General features: G+C 39.9%; 1 protein-coding gene across 3 annotated transcripts in view; it reads right to left on the bottom strand.

Moving 5' to 3' along the window:
* Positions 1-17,348, bottom strand: part of odad2 (outer dynein arm docking complex subunit 2) — a 203,978-nt gene that overhangs the window by 125,708 nt on the left and 60,922 nt on the right. For all 3 annotated transcript variants that reach the window (XM_078427510.1, XM_078427521.1, XM_078427514.1), the window contains exon 11: positions 1,227-1,373. In XM_078427510.1, the coding sequence (XP_078283636.1) occupies positions 1,227-1,373 (147 nt within the window). The remainder of the gene's footprint in view (positions 1-1,226; positions 1,374-17,348) is intronic.

The following is a 17,348-nucleotide window of genomic DNA, read 5'->3' as shown; positions in this document are numbered from 1 at the left end:
TTTTTTCGGACTGAAGGGCTGTGACTGCTGGTGTGCCTCATGTTATTTGTTATCCATATCGATGATTTGGATGAGATTGTACAAAACATGATTTATAAGTTTGCAGATGACTATCTTGGGTACTATCTTAGACAATGCAGATGGTTATCAAGAATAACAGCTGGAGCTTGATCAGCTGAGGAAGTTGGCCGAGGAATGGCAAATGGAGTTTATTTCAGGTAAGTGTGAGGTGATGTATTTTGTTAAGTCAAGGCCTTGGGGAATGTTGTAGAGTAGTGAGATATAGGAGTACAAGTATGTACTTCACAGAAAGTGGGGTTACAGGTAGATTGGGCGGTAAAGACGACCTCTGGCATGCTGACCATCAGTCATGGAATTGAGTATAGAAACTTGGATGTTGTGTTACCGTTGTACAAAATAAAGTTGGAGTATTGGACACCCTGCTATTAGAAAGATGGTGGTGAATCTGTGGAATTCTTTACCACCCGAGGCTGTGGAGGCAAAGTCAGTGGATATATTTAAGGCTGAGATAGATAGATTCTTGGTTAGTATGGGTGTCAGAGGTTATGGGGAGAAGGCAGGAGAATGGGGTTAGGAGGGAGAGATAGATCTGCCATGATTGAATGGCAGCGTAGATTTGATGGGCAAAATGGCCTAATTCTGCTCCTATCACTTTTGATCTTATGATTAAGCTGGAAAGTGTTAAGAGGTGATTATGAGGATGTTGCCTAGGCTCGAGGGCTTGAGGGAAAGGGAGGGAGAGATTGGCCACACCAAGACTTTATTCCTTGGAGGAATAAGGGGTGTATAAAATCTTGAGGGGAATAGATGGATGAACGTATATAGGCCTTTTCCCAGCATGGGAGAATCAAGAACTGGATGGCATAGATTTAAAATCCGAGTGGAAAGATTTAATAGGAATCTGAGGGGCAACTTTTTTACACAGAGTGTAGTGGGTATATGGAACAAGTTGCAGAAGGATGTGGTTGAGGCAGATAGTATAACAACGTTTTTTAAATATTTGGATAGCTGCATGGATATAAATGATTTGAGGGATATGGGCCAAACATGGGCAAATGTTAGATGGAGTATCTTGGTTGGCAAGAACAAGTTAGGCCGAAGATCCTGCTTCTGTACTCTATGAATCTATGTTAAACAAAGAACAATCAACATCCTGATGTCAAAAAAATAGTATTGTAACAATATAATTGTAAAATCTCAATTACCTTGCATTTGATGTCTTCTGTATCTAACAAGTTAACCAGAACTTCAAGACCACCCATATCTCGAATGGCCAACTGGCATGTCTCACTCGACAAGTTAAAGTCTCTCATTGAGCATAAGGCAATAACAGTAGCTGTTTGGTTGCCACCCTGAAATCACAGTGCAAAAAAAATGTCAATATTAGAGGGTATTAGCAACAAGGAGAGGTTGGACAGACTGGTATTGTTTTCTCTAGAACACCAGAGTTTGAGGAAAGACCTGATAGATGTATTCAAAATTATGAAATGCATAGACAGGGTAGTCAGAACATTTCCCAAAGTGGAAAAATCAAATACGAGAGCGCATAGCTTTAAGGTGAGAGGAACAATGTTTAAAGGACATTTATTCACAAAGTGCTGGAGTAACTCAGCAGGTCGGGCAGCATCTCGGGAGAGAAGGAATGGGTGACGTTTCGGGTCGAGACCCTTCTTATACATAATGTTTAAAGGACATGTACGGGGCAAGTTTTTTTGTAAACACAGTGTGGCGACTGCCTGGAATGTGCTGTTGTGGCAGATGTGATAGTGGCATTCAAGCAACTTTTGAATAGACACACGGATATGCAGGAAATGGAGAGATATTGATTACGTTCAGGCAGATAAGAAATGGTTTTGGCATTATTTTGAGCACAGGCATTAGTGGGCCAAAGGGCCTGTTCTTGTGCTGTAATGTTTTATGATTTATATTCTCTTCTAATATCTCAGGACACCTTGCATGCAAAGTACCATTATTTATTTCCCCAGCGACAAACAGCCTTTGTGTGTAGTGCAAAGACGTTGGTGGGAGGCGTGAAGAGTAGCGTGGAATGGAGAACTAGAGGTAATTAAACTGAAGTGGGCAATCAAAACTGGTAAAAGTGAGTGATAGTTAGATGTAAGTGAAGCAGGAGTGATCAGGAAGGATTGGGGTCAATGGCAAAGACCTAACTAAAAGCCAACAATGGTCTTTGATATCGCAATGGTCATTAGAGTCATTCAGGCTTTTTCTTTGTCTGTTTGAGGCATTGGCCTGAATAATTTCATTTTCTGTCTTTGGGCAAAGTATCACATTCACTACCACATTTATTTGATATGCTAGCACCAAAATGTCTATCAATTACTTTTCCTCTCTTAATTGCCAATTATGAGGCAAAGTAACCAATTAATGTATTGTTTCACACATTGAAAGCTTTCTAATTCATTCTAATGTAACTGATTGACCTCAGAATTCTCCATGATTTTTCTGATATTAAATAATAGTTTTAATGGATTGATTAGAGCACAACCAAATAATTTAATACCAAGGCTAATCATTTGTGGGATTTGGTCGGGAATTAACAAACACAATATAAATTGTTGCTTTATGTCAAGCAGACAGAATTGGATTTTTACCAGTACTTATTTACAGCCCCAAGGATTCAAAGCAGGTGGCTCTCAAGTTATAATGTTATCAATTATATTAAAAAGATGAACTGTAGCATTCCAACTCAAAGGCACTCTGCTGTCTTCCTGTAGTCAAAGCTAAACACAGATGTGTTCCCATCTTAGTATTTAATTGAAACACTATTTAGCAGCACTTAAATGTGGGCAAGGTCTGCTTTCTGCTCTTTCACCATGGGAGATTATAAGGAGGATAGTCAGTTTATGACTTTAAAGTTAATAGTTAAAAATCAAATGAAAAACTGAAAAATCTATTTTTCTATTAGTTTATTTAAAAAGCACATACAGAGATCATTGTAAAAAAACTTTAAAAGGAAACCACACAAAATGTAATTAATGTGTTTAGAGACACTAGTTTGGAATGTAATTGCTTGATTGAGGAAGGAGTAAATATTTGTTCTCTTTAATAATCTAATTTGTGCCATTTAACGGTATATGTTTCCAAAAGTATTCAAGTTTTCAATCTATATCAACATAAAGCAAAATGTATTAAGATTATTTAGACCTTTTGAAACACGATATCCAAGCCTAAAATAAATCTTTTGGCATAAGAACAATCACATGTATGGTCTAATTAAGTGCAGATTTAACTACAATGCTTTCCATTTTGTAAGTAAAGGTCTATCTGGATTTCTCTGCATTATAAAAGAACTATAACTTAAGAAATTCGTAAATGCTAAATATTCTGTCATTGACACAGAATATAACAAGATAATAAGTTTAGCCATCAGGAAAATAGCCTTGGTCTACACTGTAATATAATCTCTATAATTCTACTTTTTGTTGAGTGCAAGACCAGGGTGTCGTTGGAAAAATCAGTTAAAAATTCTAACTGTTCGAACAAATCTTCTCTACCTTTATACTCTATAGCCCTTTCAATGAAGACCAACATTCCATTAGCCTTCCTGCATACTTGCTGTGCCCGCATGGCAACTCTCTATGCTTTATTTACTGAGATCCCAATCCAGCAATCTTCTGTAGCCTTGCACAACTTACATAGTATTACCTGAATGGTGGCCAATTAGGAAAAGGGGAGATGCAACGTGACCTGGGTGTCATGGTGCACCAGTCATTGAAAGTAGGCATGCAGGTGCAGCAGGCAGTGAAGAAAGCGAATGGTATGTTAGCATTCATAGCAAGAGGATTTGAGTATAGGAGCAGGGAGGTTCTGCTGCAGTTGTACAGGGCCTTGGTGAGACCGCACCTGGAGTATTGTGTACAGTTTTGGTCTCCTAATCTGAGGAAAGACATTCTAGCCTGAGAGGGAGTACAGAGAAGGTTCACCAGATTGATCCCTGGGATGGCAGGACTTTCATATGAAGAAAGACTGGATAGACTAGGCTTATACTCGCTGGAATTTAGAAGACTAAGGGGGGATCTTATTGAAACATATAAAATTCTTAAGGGGTTGGAGAGGCTAGATGCGGGAAGATTGTTCCCGATGTTGGGGAAGTCCAGAACCAGGGGTCACAGTTTAAGGATAAGGGGGAAGTCTTTTAGGACCGAGATGAGAAAACATTTCTTCACACAGAGAGTGGCGAGTCTGTGGAATTCTCTGCCACAGAAGGTAGTTGAGGCCAGTTCATTGGCTATATTTAAGAGGGAGTTAGATGTGGCCCTTGTGGCTAAAGGGATCGGGGGTATGGAGGGAAGGCAGGTACAGGTTACTGAGCTGGATGATCAGCCATGATCATATTGAATGGCGGTGCAGGCTCGAAGGGCCGAATGGCCTACTCCTGCACCTATTTTCTATGTTTCTATAACTAAAGTGTTTCTTCACAAAAGACTGAATACAGTCAGGGACCCTAAACATTATAATGCAGTGCAGGAGAATCTGGCTGCAACAGGACAATAAATATGAATGTTGCAGAATTACATGCAGAATACTGGCATGCAAAACCTTTCACTGGCACTTACCTACTGATGAGTTGTTTTACTACCAGAGATAATGAAAAAAATGTCTGCAATGTCTAAGGTGCATGGGATTCGCAGTGACGGATGCATGGATACAGAACTGACTCATAGAAAACAGAGGGTTGTGGTGGAAGGACATTATTCTGGCTAGAGGTCTGTGACCAGTGGAGTTCAAAGGTTCAAAGGTCTGCTTATTGTCATGTGTACCAATTATCACCTGTATGAACTACCATACAGCCATACTAAAAAAAAGCAACAAGACACACAACTATATAAAAATTAACATAAACATCCACCACAGCAGATTCCCCACATTCCTCACTGTGATGAAAGGCAATAAAGTCTAAACTTCTTCCTCTTTATTCTCCCGTGTTCGGGGCAGTCGAACCATCCACAGTCGGAGTGATCAAAGCTCCCGCAACTGGCGATCGAAGCCCCAGCGTCGGGGCAATCAAAGCCCCACGTCGGGGTGATCGAAGCTCCTGTGGCTTGGAGCTCCCGAAGTCGGTCTCTAACCAGGGGCCGCGAGCTCCATGATGTTAAAGTCCGCAGGCTCCCACGGTTGGAGCTTCTCCAGTGTCATAGTGAGGCCCACCGGAAATTGGAGGAATAGCACCTCATATTTCGCTTGGGCAGCTTGCAGCCCAGCAGTATGAACATTGACTTCTCCAACTTTAGATAGTTCCTCTGTCCCTCTCTTCCCCCCCCTTCCCCCTTCCCAGTTCTCCCACTGTCTTCCTGTCTCCACCTATATCCTTTCTATGTCTTGCCCCCTTGACATAAGTCTGAAGAAGGCTCTCGACCCAAAACGTCACCCATTCCCTCTCTCCTAGATGCTGCCTGACCTGCTGAGTTACTCCAGCATTTTGTGATACCTACCCATAAATGTTGATAGGTTTGTCAGTAACTTTGTAGACAACACCAAAATTGCTTGAGTTGCTGAGAGTGAATGAGGACTGTCAAAATATACAGTGGGATTTAGATCAACTACAGACATGGGTGAAGAAATAGCAGATGGAGTTTAACCCAAGCAAGTGTGAACTGTTACACTTTGGGCGGTCGAACGTGAAGGAAATGTATACGATTGATGGTAAGGCCCTGTGCAGAGGGATCTTGGGATGTGCAGAGGGATCTTGGGATCCAGGTCCGTTACTCCCTGAAAGTAGCAACACAGGTAGATACAGATGTAAAGAAGGCATATGATATGCTTGCCTTCATTGGTCTTAGAGTAAAAGAATCAATAAGTTATGATGCTGCTCTACAAGACTGGTTAGGCCAGATTTCAAGTATAGAGTGCAGATGTGGTTGCTCCATGATAGGAAGGATGCAGAGACTTTGGAGAGGATGCAGAAGAGGCTTACCAGAACGCTGCTTGGATTAACTGCAATGAGAGCTTGGATAAACTTGGATCATTTTCTCTAGAATGCCAGAGGTTGAGGAAAACCTGATAGAAGTATATAACATTATGAGAGGCTTAAAATAAGGTAGATGGTCAGAATCTTATTTCTGGGGTGGAACTGTCAAAGATGAGAGGGCATAGCTTTAAGGTAAGATGGGGCAATGTTTAAAGGAAATGTACAGAAGAAGATTTTTTTTAAACACAGAGTAGTGGGTGCCTGTTATGCCTCCCAGGGGTGTTGGTGGTGGCAGATATGACAATGGCATTTACAATGCTTTTAGATAGGCACATGGATATGCTGGGAATGGAGTGGTATGGATCTTGCACAGGCAGATGAGATTAGTTTATCTTGGAATTGTGTTTGGCACAGACATAATGACTGAAGGGCCTATCCTGTGCTGCACTTTTCTATGTTCTATGACAACTTTACTGACATCATTTGTAGGATTTCACTCTTTGCTCTCAGTTCTTAGGAAAATCAAAGTTCCTCCTTCTCTATTTCCCCTGGGAAACCCAAATGTTTGTTTTTGCTATTTCCCCAATTATGATTCCATAACTATGAATGCCAAGTGTAGGCTGTTCAACTCTTGTTGATAGTCATTGCTTGGCCCTTCTGTGGCACAAATGTTACTTGTTACTTTTCAACCTTATGCTTAAATGCCGTCTTGCATTTGTGCAATGAAATTGAGCAAAGTGCAATCATCAGCAAAAGTCCTTACTTCTGAGATCAAGATAGAAGGCAGGCAATTGATAAAACAATTGAAGACAGTTGGGCTTAGGATATTTATGACTAGTAGAGAGTGGAAAGGGAAGGGCATACCTGGGCTATTTTTCATATTGTGAGGCGGATGCCAGTATTGTTTCTGGACCGGAAAGCTTGGCAAGAGGCACAGTTATTTCTAGAGCTAACTTTTGAATCGCTAACTCAGTTTCTCTTTCCACTGAAATGTTAACCATTTACAGATGTTGCCTGACTGCTGACTGTTTCCAGCAATTTATGATTTTATTTCAGATTTCCAGCATCCACATTTTTTTTCATCTTCATTTTGATTTTCATTTCCTTGAAAGTCATGCTACAGGTAGACAGGATGGTGAAGAAAGCATTTGGCATGCTTGCCTTCATTGCTCAAGGCATTGTGTGCAGAAGTTTGAACGCATGTTACAACACTACTAGTCGGTGATGAGACCACATTTGGAGTATTGTGAGCTGTTCGGGTCACCAAGTTGTCATTAAGCTGGAAAAGGTGCAGAAAAGATTCACAAGGATGGTACCAAGACTGGAGAGCTAGAATTATAAAGGGAAAATTATAAAGGTAGGCTGGGGTTTTTAAAACCTGATGTGTAGTAGCAGCTTAAGGGGTGACCTCACAGATGTATAGAGTTACGGTCACAGTCCTTTTCCTAGGATAGGGAAGTTGAAAAATGGAAGCCATAAATTTAAAGTAAGAAGAGAAAGTTTTAATGGTTACCTGTGGGTCAACATTTTCCACACAGAGGGTGGTTGGTATATGGAACAAGCTGTCTGAGTAAGTGGTTGAGGCAGGTACAATAACAACATCTAAAAGACATTTGAACATTAATGGATAGGAAAGGTTTAGAGAGATGTGGGTCAAACAATGCAAACGCAATTAGCTCAGGTAGGCAACTTGCTCAGCATGGACATGTTGGGCAGGCGAGCCTGCTTCCATGCTATATGTCTCTATGCCTCTATGACTTCCCCCGTATGCATAATTTGATGCACAACTGTACGTCCATAAATTAAACTCATGTACAACATACAAAGGGAAGGTGAAAATTGTTGCTGTTTATGTGAATTCTGACATTCTGAGTGCTTAAACTACAGAAAGGGTATACATTGGTCACCTTTATTAAGATTCAGAAAAACTAAAAACCTTTAGCAATGTTTTAGAGATGCGAGCCCAGTTGCAAATCTGGAACCCGGGGCCTATTTCAGAGAGCTGGGATGAAGAATCACTTTCATTCACTCCGTATCTGGGATTTCTGATATTGAGCCAAGAAAACTCCTGATCTGAAACTCCATCTAATTCCCAAATTTTTGCTTCATTTTGCAAGCCACAACCCCCTTTAGCTCCTCATATATCTTCTCTTAATCACACCATATGCAATGTGGATGGAACTTTCCTATACAAAATATTGAGCATATAAACATAGAAAACAGCATATCCCTTGAACTCTTCAGCCTTTAGGACTATATCTAATCTTTCTTGAATATATTTAATATTGGTGGTACGGCTGACCTCTATGGTAGAGAATTCCACTGAATCACCTCTCTTTGGGTAAAGAGGTTTCTCCTAATTTCAGACCCAAATTGATTATTCCTTCCTTAGCTTGGGCCTCAGTCTGATAAATCCCCGTCTATGAGGAACATCCTTTCTGTAGTCTGTCTAATCTTATCATAATTTTTCAATGAAGTCATTCTTCTTCTTCTTGAATATAGTGAACATAAGACTCAAAATGCTGGAGTAACTCAGCAGTCAGGAAGCATCCATGGAGAACATGAATCGCCGATGTTTTGGCTCCAGGTCTTAATTCAGACCTGAACCAAACATCCTGACCTGAAACCTCACCTATCCATGTTCGCCAGCGTTGCTGCCAGACCTGTTAAATTACTCCAACATTTTGTGATTTTCCTTGGTAAACCAGCATCTGCAGTTCCTTGTTTCTACACCAAGCATCTCAATATTTTGGCAAACATCAGTCCTGCCTTCCCAGAAATCGGTCTGGTAAACGTTTATCTATCAATCAATCAATACTTTATTATAGACTCAAGGTCCAGATAAAAACCAAGACATTACATATAATATACATACAGAAGCACAATAAGTTACATACAAAAGCACAGTAAGTTACCAACAAATTACTAACAAAAGCACAATAAATTACATACAAGCGCAATGCATGGTTTAAAGCATCAGCCATCAGTGATCAACAACGAGACAACTGTGATTGGTAGCGTGTAGTACTAAACCTTATTAGTGATAATGCCAAGATGATCTCATTTTCAGAGTCATTAATTCGGCAAATAAATTTATACATTAAATCTCTTAGCACGGTTTGTTGGGTATTAACTCCTGCAGCCACAAGCATTTCACTTGCACTACACCATCTAGGTCTCTTAAGTAATATCCTCATGGCATCATTAAAAGCTACCTGAAGACTCTGTAAACTAGCTTTTTTATGGTTTGTCCACAAGTCTGCAGTCGTAGAGTGGTGTACAGTATGCTCTGAACAGAGACATCTTCACCCCATCTGTACATGCACCAAACAGGCACAAGAGAATGTTTGCTTGTGCATACATCATGCGGCATTGCCTATAAATATCCTCATCATCTGTCATTTGTTCTGTAATAAAATGTCCAAGATATTTTACCTTATTACATACACTAAGATTATTACCAGTCAATTTAAAATCAGGAAATTTTAGACATTTATCCTCTTTGGTTCTACAGATCATAACAACAATCTTACTGGAATTATATATGATATCATGTTCCACACCAAACACAGAACATATAGCAAGGAGCTGCTGTAGACCAGTGCTAGATGGACTAAGGACCACAAGATCATCTGCATACATAATATGGTTCACTAAAGTGTTACCAATCATGCACCCAGTAGTACATGCTTTCAATTGCTTGGACAGATCATCAATATAGAGATTGATGAGAACTGGGGACAAGATTCCCCTTTGTCTGACACCATTGCTAACCCCAAATGGGCCTGAGACCATATTGCCCTATTTTACTTGCATAGTGAGCATACCAGTAAGCCAGGATTCTCACAATGTATTTGGGCACCTCCCTTTGATTCAATTTAACAAACAACTTTCTATGATTAACACGATCAAAGGCTTTGGAGGCATCAATAAAGCACATAAGGACTGATTAATTTTTACCTCTATATTTGTTTACAATTTCCTTTAAGGCATAAATGCACAGTTTACTGTACTCCTTCCATAGCAGAAGCATAATTTTTCAGAAAAGAACACTAAAACTGTATCCATCACTTAAGGTATTAAGGAGATTGCAGGGGATTTGATGAAGATCTTTGCATCTTTCGCCACAGATCTGACCCCGGAGGATTGGCAAGTATCCAATATTGTTCCTTTGATAAAGAAACCAAGTAGAGATAGTCCAGGAAAATATACAGTTTGCATCACGTTAGTGGTAGGAAAACTAGTAGATAGGATTCTTCGGCATAGGATTTACTTGCATTTGGAAGCAAATGGGCTAATAAGGGACCGTCGATCATGAGACACAGACTTGAATGAGTTTTTCGAGATGGTGATGAAGATGATCGATATATGTAGGACAGTGAACATTGTCTACATGGATTTAAGTAAGGCAATTTGACATGAAAGTGGGTGGTAATGTAGACAGTGAAGATGGTTGTGAAAAATCATAACAAGATCTTGATCAGTTGGGCAGGTGAGCTGAGGACTGGTTGATTAAATTTAATACAGGTGTTGCATATTGGGAAGTCTAACATGGGCAACACATAGACAGTGAATGGTAGGGCTCTGGGAAATGATGTAGAGCAGAGGGATCAAGGACTGCAAGTACATAGTTCCTTGAATGTGGATAGGGTAGATAAGTGGTCAAGTAGATAGGGTAGTCAAAAGGCTTTCAGCACATTGGTCTTCATCAGTCAATATTAAGTATAGAAATTGTGAGGTCTTGTGGTTTATGAGGTTTGTGTTCAGTTTTGGTCACCATGTTCTAAAAAAGATGTTATCAAGCTGGAAACGTTGCAGAGACTTATGAGGATGTTGCCAGGACTCGAGTGCCTGAGCTATAGAAGAGGTTGAGTAGGCTAGGGCTTTATTCCTTGGAGTGCAGGGGAATGAGGGGTGATCTTATAAAGAGGTGTACAAAATCATGAGGAATATATCAGGTAAACACACAGTCTTTTGCCCAGAGTGGGGGAATCTAGAACCAGAGGGCATAGGTTTAAGGTGAGGGGAGAAATATTTAATCGGAACCGGAGGGTGTATGGAATGAGCTGCTGGAAGAGGTAGTTGAGGCAGGTACTATCGCAACATTTTAAAAACATTGGACAGGTATATGGACAGGATAGGTTTTGAGGGATATGGGCCAAACGCAGGCCGGGAGGGGGGCTAGTGAAAATGGGTCATATTGGTTGGCATGGGCAAGTTGGGCCGAAGAGCCTGCTTCCACACTGTATGACTATGATTCTAATTGATGAAGTCCTTCATACTAAGCTGATCTAAACAAAGTAAGATCCTTCGGATCCTAGGGGAATTATAATGATTAGCAACCATCAGACCTTGAGGGACCGAGTGCAAGTGTTCGGCGAAATGGTCTCAGAGTCTATACTTGGTCTCACCGATGTACAGGAGGCTACATCAAGGCACTGGATGCATTATGTGAGTTTATAGGACGTGCACATGAACCTTTGCCTTACTTGGAAGGACTGTTGCAGTCCCTGGATGGAGTTAAGGGAGGAGGTATAGGAACAGGCTTACATCTCCTGCAGTTACAGCGGAAAGTACATGGGGAGGGGTGGTTTGGGTGGGAAGGGATGAGTGAACCAAGGAGTTGTGGGGGGAGCGGTCTCCGCTGAAAGCGAAAGAGGTGTCGATGAGAAGACATGACTGGTGATGGGATCACGTTGGAGGTGATGGAAATGTCAGTGGATGATGTGTTGAATGTGGAGACTGGTGAGATGAAAGGTAAGGACTAGGGGAATATTCTGTTCCATCTGGGTGGGGGGAGCGAGAGCAGAACTAAGAGACACAGAGGTGTCCTAGGTGAGGAATCCATCTATGATACAGGGGGGAAAAAAATTACTGAAGAAAGAGGACATCCCGGATGACCTAGAATGGAAAGTCTCATCTTGGGAGCAGATGCAGCAGAGACAGAGGAATTGAGAGTAGGGACTGTGTCTTTGCAAAAGGCTGGGTAAGAGGAAGTGTAGTCCAGATAACTATAGGGATCAGTAGTATTGTAATAGACATCAGTCAATAGCCTGTCTACTGATAGAGATGCCGATATCAAGAAACGGGAGAGAGGGTGGAAGTTCATGGTGAAGTAAATGAAATCACCGAGATCTGCAGGGGTGCAGGAAGCAGCCTTGAAGCAGTCTGCAATGTGGCGAGAAAAGAGTTGGGGAGTGATGGCAGTGGAACGTAATCGACAGAAAGGTAAACATAGCCGGGGCCCATTTGAGTGCTCATGGCTACACCTTTAAGTTGACAAGGGACAATAGACAATAGGTGCAGGAGTAGGCCATTCGGCCCTTCGAGCCAGCACCGTAATCATGGCTGATCATGCACAATCAGTACCCCATTCCTGCCTTCTCCCCATATCCCCTGACTACGTTATCATTAGGAGCTCTATCTAATCCTCTCTTGAAAGCATCCGGAGAATTAGCCTCCACTGCCTTCTGAGGCAAAGAATTCCACAGCTTCACAACTCTCTGAGTAAAAAAGTTCTTCCTCATCTCCGTTCTAAATGGCCTACCCCTTATTCTTAAACTGTGGCCCCTGGTTCGGGACTCCCCCAACATCAGGAATATGTTTCCTGCCTCTAGCATGTCCAATCTTATATGTTTCAATAAGATCCCATCTCACCCTTCTAAATTAGTCGCTCCAGTCTTTCAACGTACGACAGTCCCGCCATTCCGGGAATTAACCTCGTGAACCTAAGCTGCACTAGCAAGAATGTCCTTCCTTAAGTTTGGAGACCAAAACTGCACACAATACTCCAGGTGTGGTCTCACTAGGGCCCTGTACAACTGCAGAAGGAAAGACCTCTTTTCTCCTATTCTCAACTCCCCTCGTTATGAAGGCCAACATTCCATTGGCTTTCTTCACTGCCTGCTGTACCTGCATGCTTCCTCTCAGTGACTGATGCACTAGGACACCCAGATCTCATTGTACTTCCCCTTTTCCTAACTTGACACCATTCCGATAATAATCTGCCTTCCTGTTCTTACCACCAAAATGGATAACCTCACACTTATCCACATTAAACTGCATCTGCCATGCATCTGCTCACTCACACAACCTGTCCAAGTCACCCTGCAACTTCATAGCATCTTCCTCACAGTTCATACTGCCACCCAGCTTTGTGTCATCTGCAAATTTGCTAATGTTACTTTTGATCCTTTCATCCAAGTCATTAATGTATATTGTAAGTAGCTGCGGTCCCAGCACCGAACCTTGAGGTACCCCACAAGTCACTGCCTGCCATTCTGAAAGGAACCCATTTATCCCCACTCTGCTTTCTGTCTGCCAACCAATTTTCTATCCATGTCAGTACCCTACCTCCAATACCATGTGGTCTAATTTTACCCACTAATCTCCTATGTGGGACCTTGTCGAAGGCTTTCTGAAAGTCAAGGTACACTATATCCACCGGCTCTCCCCGTCCATTTTCCTAGTTACATCCTCAAAAAATTCCAGTAGATTAGTCAAACATGATTTCCCCTTCGTAAATCCATGCTGACTCGGAACGATCCTGTACTGCTATCCAAATGCTCTGCAATTTCGTCTTTTATAATTGACTCCAGCATCTTCCCCACAACCGATGTAGGACTAACTGGTCTATAATTTCCTGTTTTCTCTCTCCCTCCTTTTTTAAAAAGTGGGATAACATTAGCTACCCTCCAATCCACAGGAACTGATCCTGAATTTATAGAACATTGGAAAATGATCACCAATGCGTCCACGATTTCTACAGCCATCTCCTTAAGTACCCTGGGATGCAGACCATCAGGCCCTGGGAATTATCAGCCTTCAGTCCCATCAGTCTACCCAACACTATTTCCTGCCTAATGTGAATTTCCGTAAGTTCCTCCGTCACCCTAGGATCTCTCGCCACTAGAACATCTGGGAGATTGTTTGTGTCTTCCTTAGTGAAGGACTCCTTGTGTCTTCCTTGATGAAAGTGCGAGGAGTCAAAAGAGAAGTTGCTGAGGTGAGGACGTTCCAAGCGGAGGAGAGTGTTAGTAGAAGAAAATTGATTAGTTGACCGTTCGAGAAAGAACCAGAGGGCCTTGTGTCCTTCCTGATGAGGGATGGAGGTGTAAAAGGACTGAACATTCACAGTAAAGATAAAGCAATGGGAACCTAGAAATTGAAAGTTACTGAAAAGTTGAACGGCGAGTGAGGTGTCTCGGATGATGGTAGGAAGGTACTCGACCAGGTGGGGTAGGATAGAATCAAGGTATGTGGAGATGAGTTCAATCGGGCAGGAGCAGGCAGAAACAAGGGCAGTCCTGTTTCTGGATTTTGGAGAGGATATAGTAGAGGGTCTGGGGAACAATAAGGTTAGAGGCTGTCGAAGATTGCCAGAGGTGACATTGCCAGAGGTGACATGATCATGAAAAAGGTATAATATTTGAGGTAAAAAAATCATTTTTATGGCATTAATTTTGCCAACCATTGAGATAGGGAGTGTTTTCCAATATTGAATATTCTTATGTAGTTTGTTCAGTAATGGGGGGAAATTTGCTTTAAATAATGATGTATATATCTTAGTTACATAGATACCTAGATATTTAAATTTTTCATTTACTATTTTAAATGGAAATTGTTGTATTATCTGTTTATTATGTTCCCTTATTGGCATAATTTCGCTTTTATTCCAATTTATTCTGTATCCTGAAAGTGAACCAAATTGGGTTATTAGCTTTAATAAGTTTGGAATACTAATTTCTGGTTTTGTAATGTAAATTAATACGTCATCTGCGTATAGAGAAATTTTATTCACTGTGTCCTTTGTGTTATATCCATGTATTTCCGGATGCCCCCTAACTCTTTCTGCCAGTGGCTCAATAGCAAGCGCAAATAATAATGGGGATAACGGGCATCCTTGTCTACAGCCTCTAGATAGGCTAAATTTCGATGACAACCTTTGGTTTGTAAATATTCTGGCCGTGGGATTTGTATATAACAGTTTTATCCATGTACAGAATTTCTCCCCTAGCTGCATATTTTCCATCACCGAAAATAAATAAGACCATTCAACCTGATCAAATGCTTTTTCAGCATCAAGTGAGATTATTGCTAGATCTTCATTAATAATTCTCTTGGAATATATAATATTAAATAATCTTCTTAGATTATAGTATGAGTATCGTTTCTGAATGAAGCCTGTTTGGTCAGGGTGTATTAATTTATTCATCACTGTACTTAATCTATACGCTAGTATTTTAGTTAAAATTTTTTGATCTGTATTTAAAAGTGCAATTGCTCTGTATGATCCCGGGTCTTCCGGATCTTTATCAGCTTTAGGAATAAGTGTTATTATAGATTCATTTAGAGTGTCTGGAAGTTTCTGTTGAGTATATATATACTCATACAGTCTATGTAAACGTGGGCTAAGCAAATCATAAAATTTTTTATAAAATTCGGAGCCTAAACCATCTGGTCCTACTGCTTTACCATTTTTTAAAGAACCAATAGACTCCTCAATATCCTTTGTCGTAATCTCCCTTTCTAATACTTCTCTATCATTTGAATCTAAACCTTTTAAATTACATTTTTTTTAAAAGTCTGCTATTCCTTCTGATTGTGCTACGGTTTTAGTTGAATAAAGGCTCTGATAATATTGGAGAAATCTATCATTTATGTCCTTGGGCATTTTTAATAATTCTCCTGTCTCTGTTCTAATTTTATGAATTATTTTTTCCCCTTCCATTTTTCGTAACTGACGTGCTAATAGTTTTTGTGGTTTGTCTCCAAATTCAAAATGTAATTGTTTTGTTTTTTGATAGAGTTTTATTACTTGTTCTGAATACATTTTATTTAATTTATATTTCAATACCACAATTTTATTATATTTTAGAGTAGATGGCATTCTCGCATTTTCTATATCTAGTTGTTTGATTTCACTTTCCAATGTTTGTTGCTTAATCCTGTTCTCTTTATTATAAAAAGCTTGAGCAGAAATTAATGTACCTCGAACATACGCTTTAAACGTTTCCCACATAAGAGAAATAGGTGTGTCAGGGTTGTCATTTACCTCAAAAAATATTTGAATCTGTTTAATAATATATTCCTGGCATGACTTTTCGTTCACAATTTGTGGGTTAAATCTCCAATATGCTTGTTTCTCGGACATTCCATTTAATTTAATCATGAATGTTACAGGTGCATGATCTGAAATTATAATGTTATGATATTTAGAATTATAAATAAATGGAATAAACGTAGAGTCAACTAAAAAATAATCTATTCTTGAGTATGTTTTGTGTACTGGTGAGTAAAATGAATATTCCCGTCCAATTGGGTTTTCTATTCTCCAGACATCCTTAATATTAGTGGTATTAATAAATGAATTTAGAAATACACTTGATTGAGATTTTACTTTTTTTTGCATTGATGATCTATCTAAGTATGAATCTAATGTACAATTGAAGTCTCCTCCAATTATTAATTTATATTGTGTAAATTCAGGAATTTTATTAAATGTTTTATTAAAGAACATAGGGTTATCGAAATTAGGCCCGTAAACATTAAGAAGAATCACTTTTTCTCCATTTAACTCTCCAACTAATATAATATATCTACCATCAATATCCACTATTGTTGAGGAGTTCTTAAAAGGTATTCCTTTACGAATTAGTATTGCAACTCCTCTGGACTTGTGGGAAAAGGAGGAATGATATGATTCAGCAATCCACTTAGCTTTAAGTCTATATTGAGATTCCTTCTTAAGGTGTGTTTCTTGAAGAAATATTATATCAGTTTTAATTAAATTTAGATGTGCCAAAACTTTGCCTCTCTTAATTGGTTCATTGATTCCCTTGACATTCCAACTACAAAATGTTATTCCCTGACCCCCTCTTGTCATATTAATATCTTGCATATTGTTTCTAAGGTGGTCTATAACCGAGCAGAAGGTACAACACACAGAACCTGACCCTGCTCCCGAACCTCGAATAGATGAATTTAAAATCATATACATCGCTCTTCCGAGCACATCTCCTTGTATTTGTCTTGTTTTTCCATTCAAACATTAAGTTATAAAAATATTTAAAAAGAGAAAAGTGATAGAGTTGATTAATATAGGGTGAAAGAAAAGAAACTACCTCTACAATTAGTGTAGTTAGTGATAGCCACACTAACGTGGCTAGAATTCTAAAGACTTCCGTAGCCTTTGTAAAAAAAAAAAATTCCAGCTCCGTGCGCAAAGGAAATAAAGGGTTATTTCTAACATTCATATATCTTCTTTGGGAGTAACAAACTTATTTACCTACCCATACATACACACACCCGATATCCACATATATATATATATACATCCCCATATGTATGCATACATAAGCACGTATCCTTGCAGAAAAATTTTAGAACAGTAAAAATT

The sequence above is a fragment of the Rhinoraja longicauda genome, chromosome 2, assembly GCF_053455715.1.
Source record: "Rhinoraja longicauda isolate Sanriku21f chromosome 2, sRhiLon1.1, whole genome shotgun sequence".
NCBI lineage: Eukaryota > Metazoa > Chordata > Chondrichthyes > Rajiformes > Arhynchobatidae > Rhinoraja > Rhinoraja longicauda.
The sequence above is the reverse complement of the archived record's forward strand: the minus strand, read 5'-3'. Positions and strand labels throughout refer to the sequence as shown.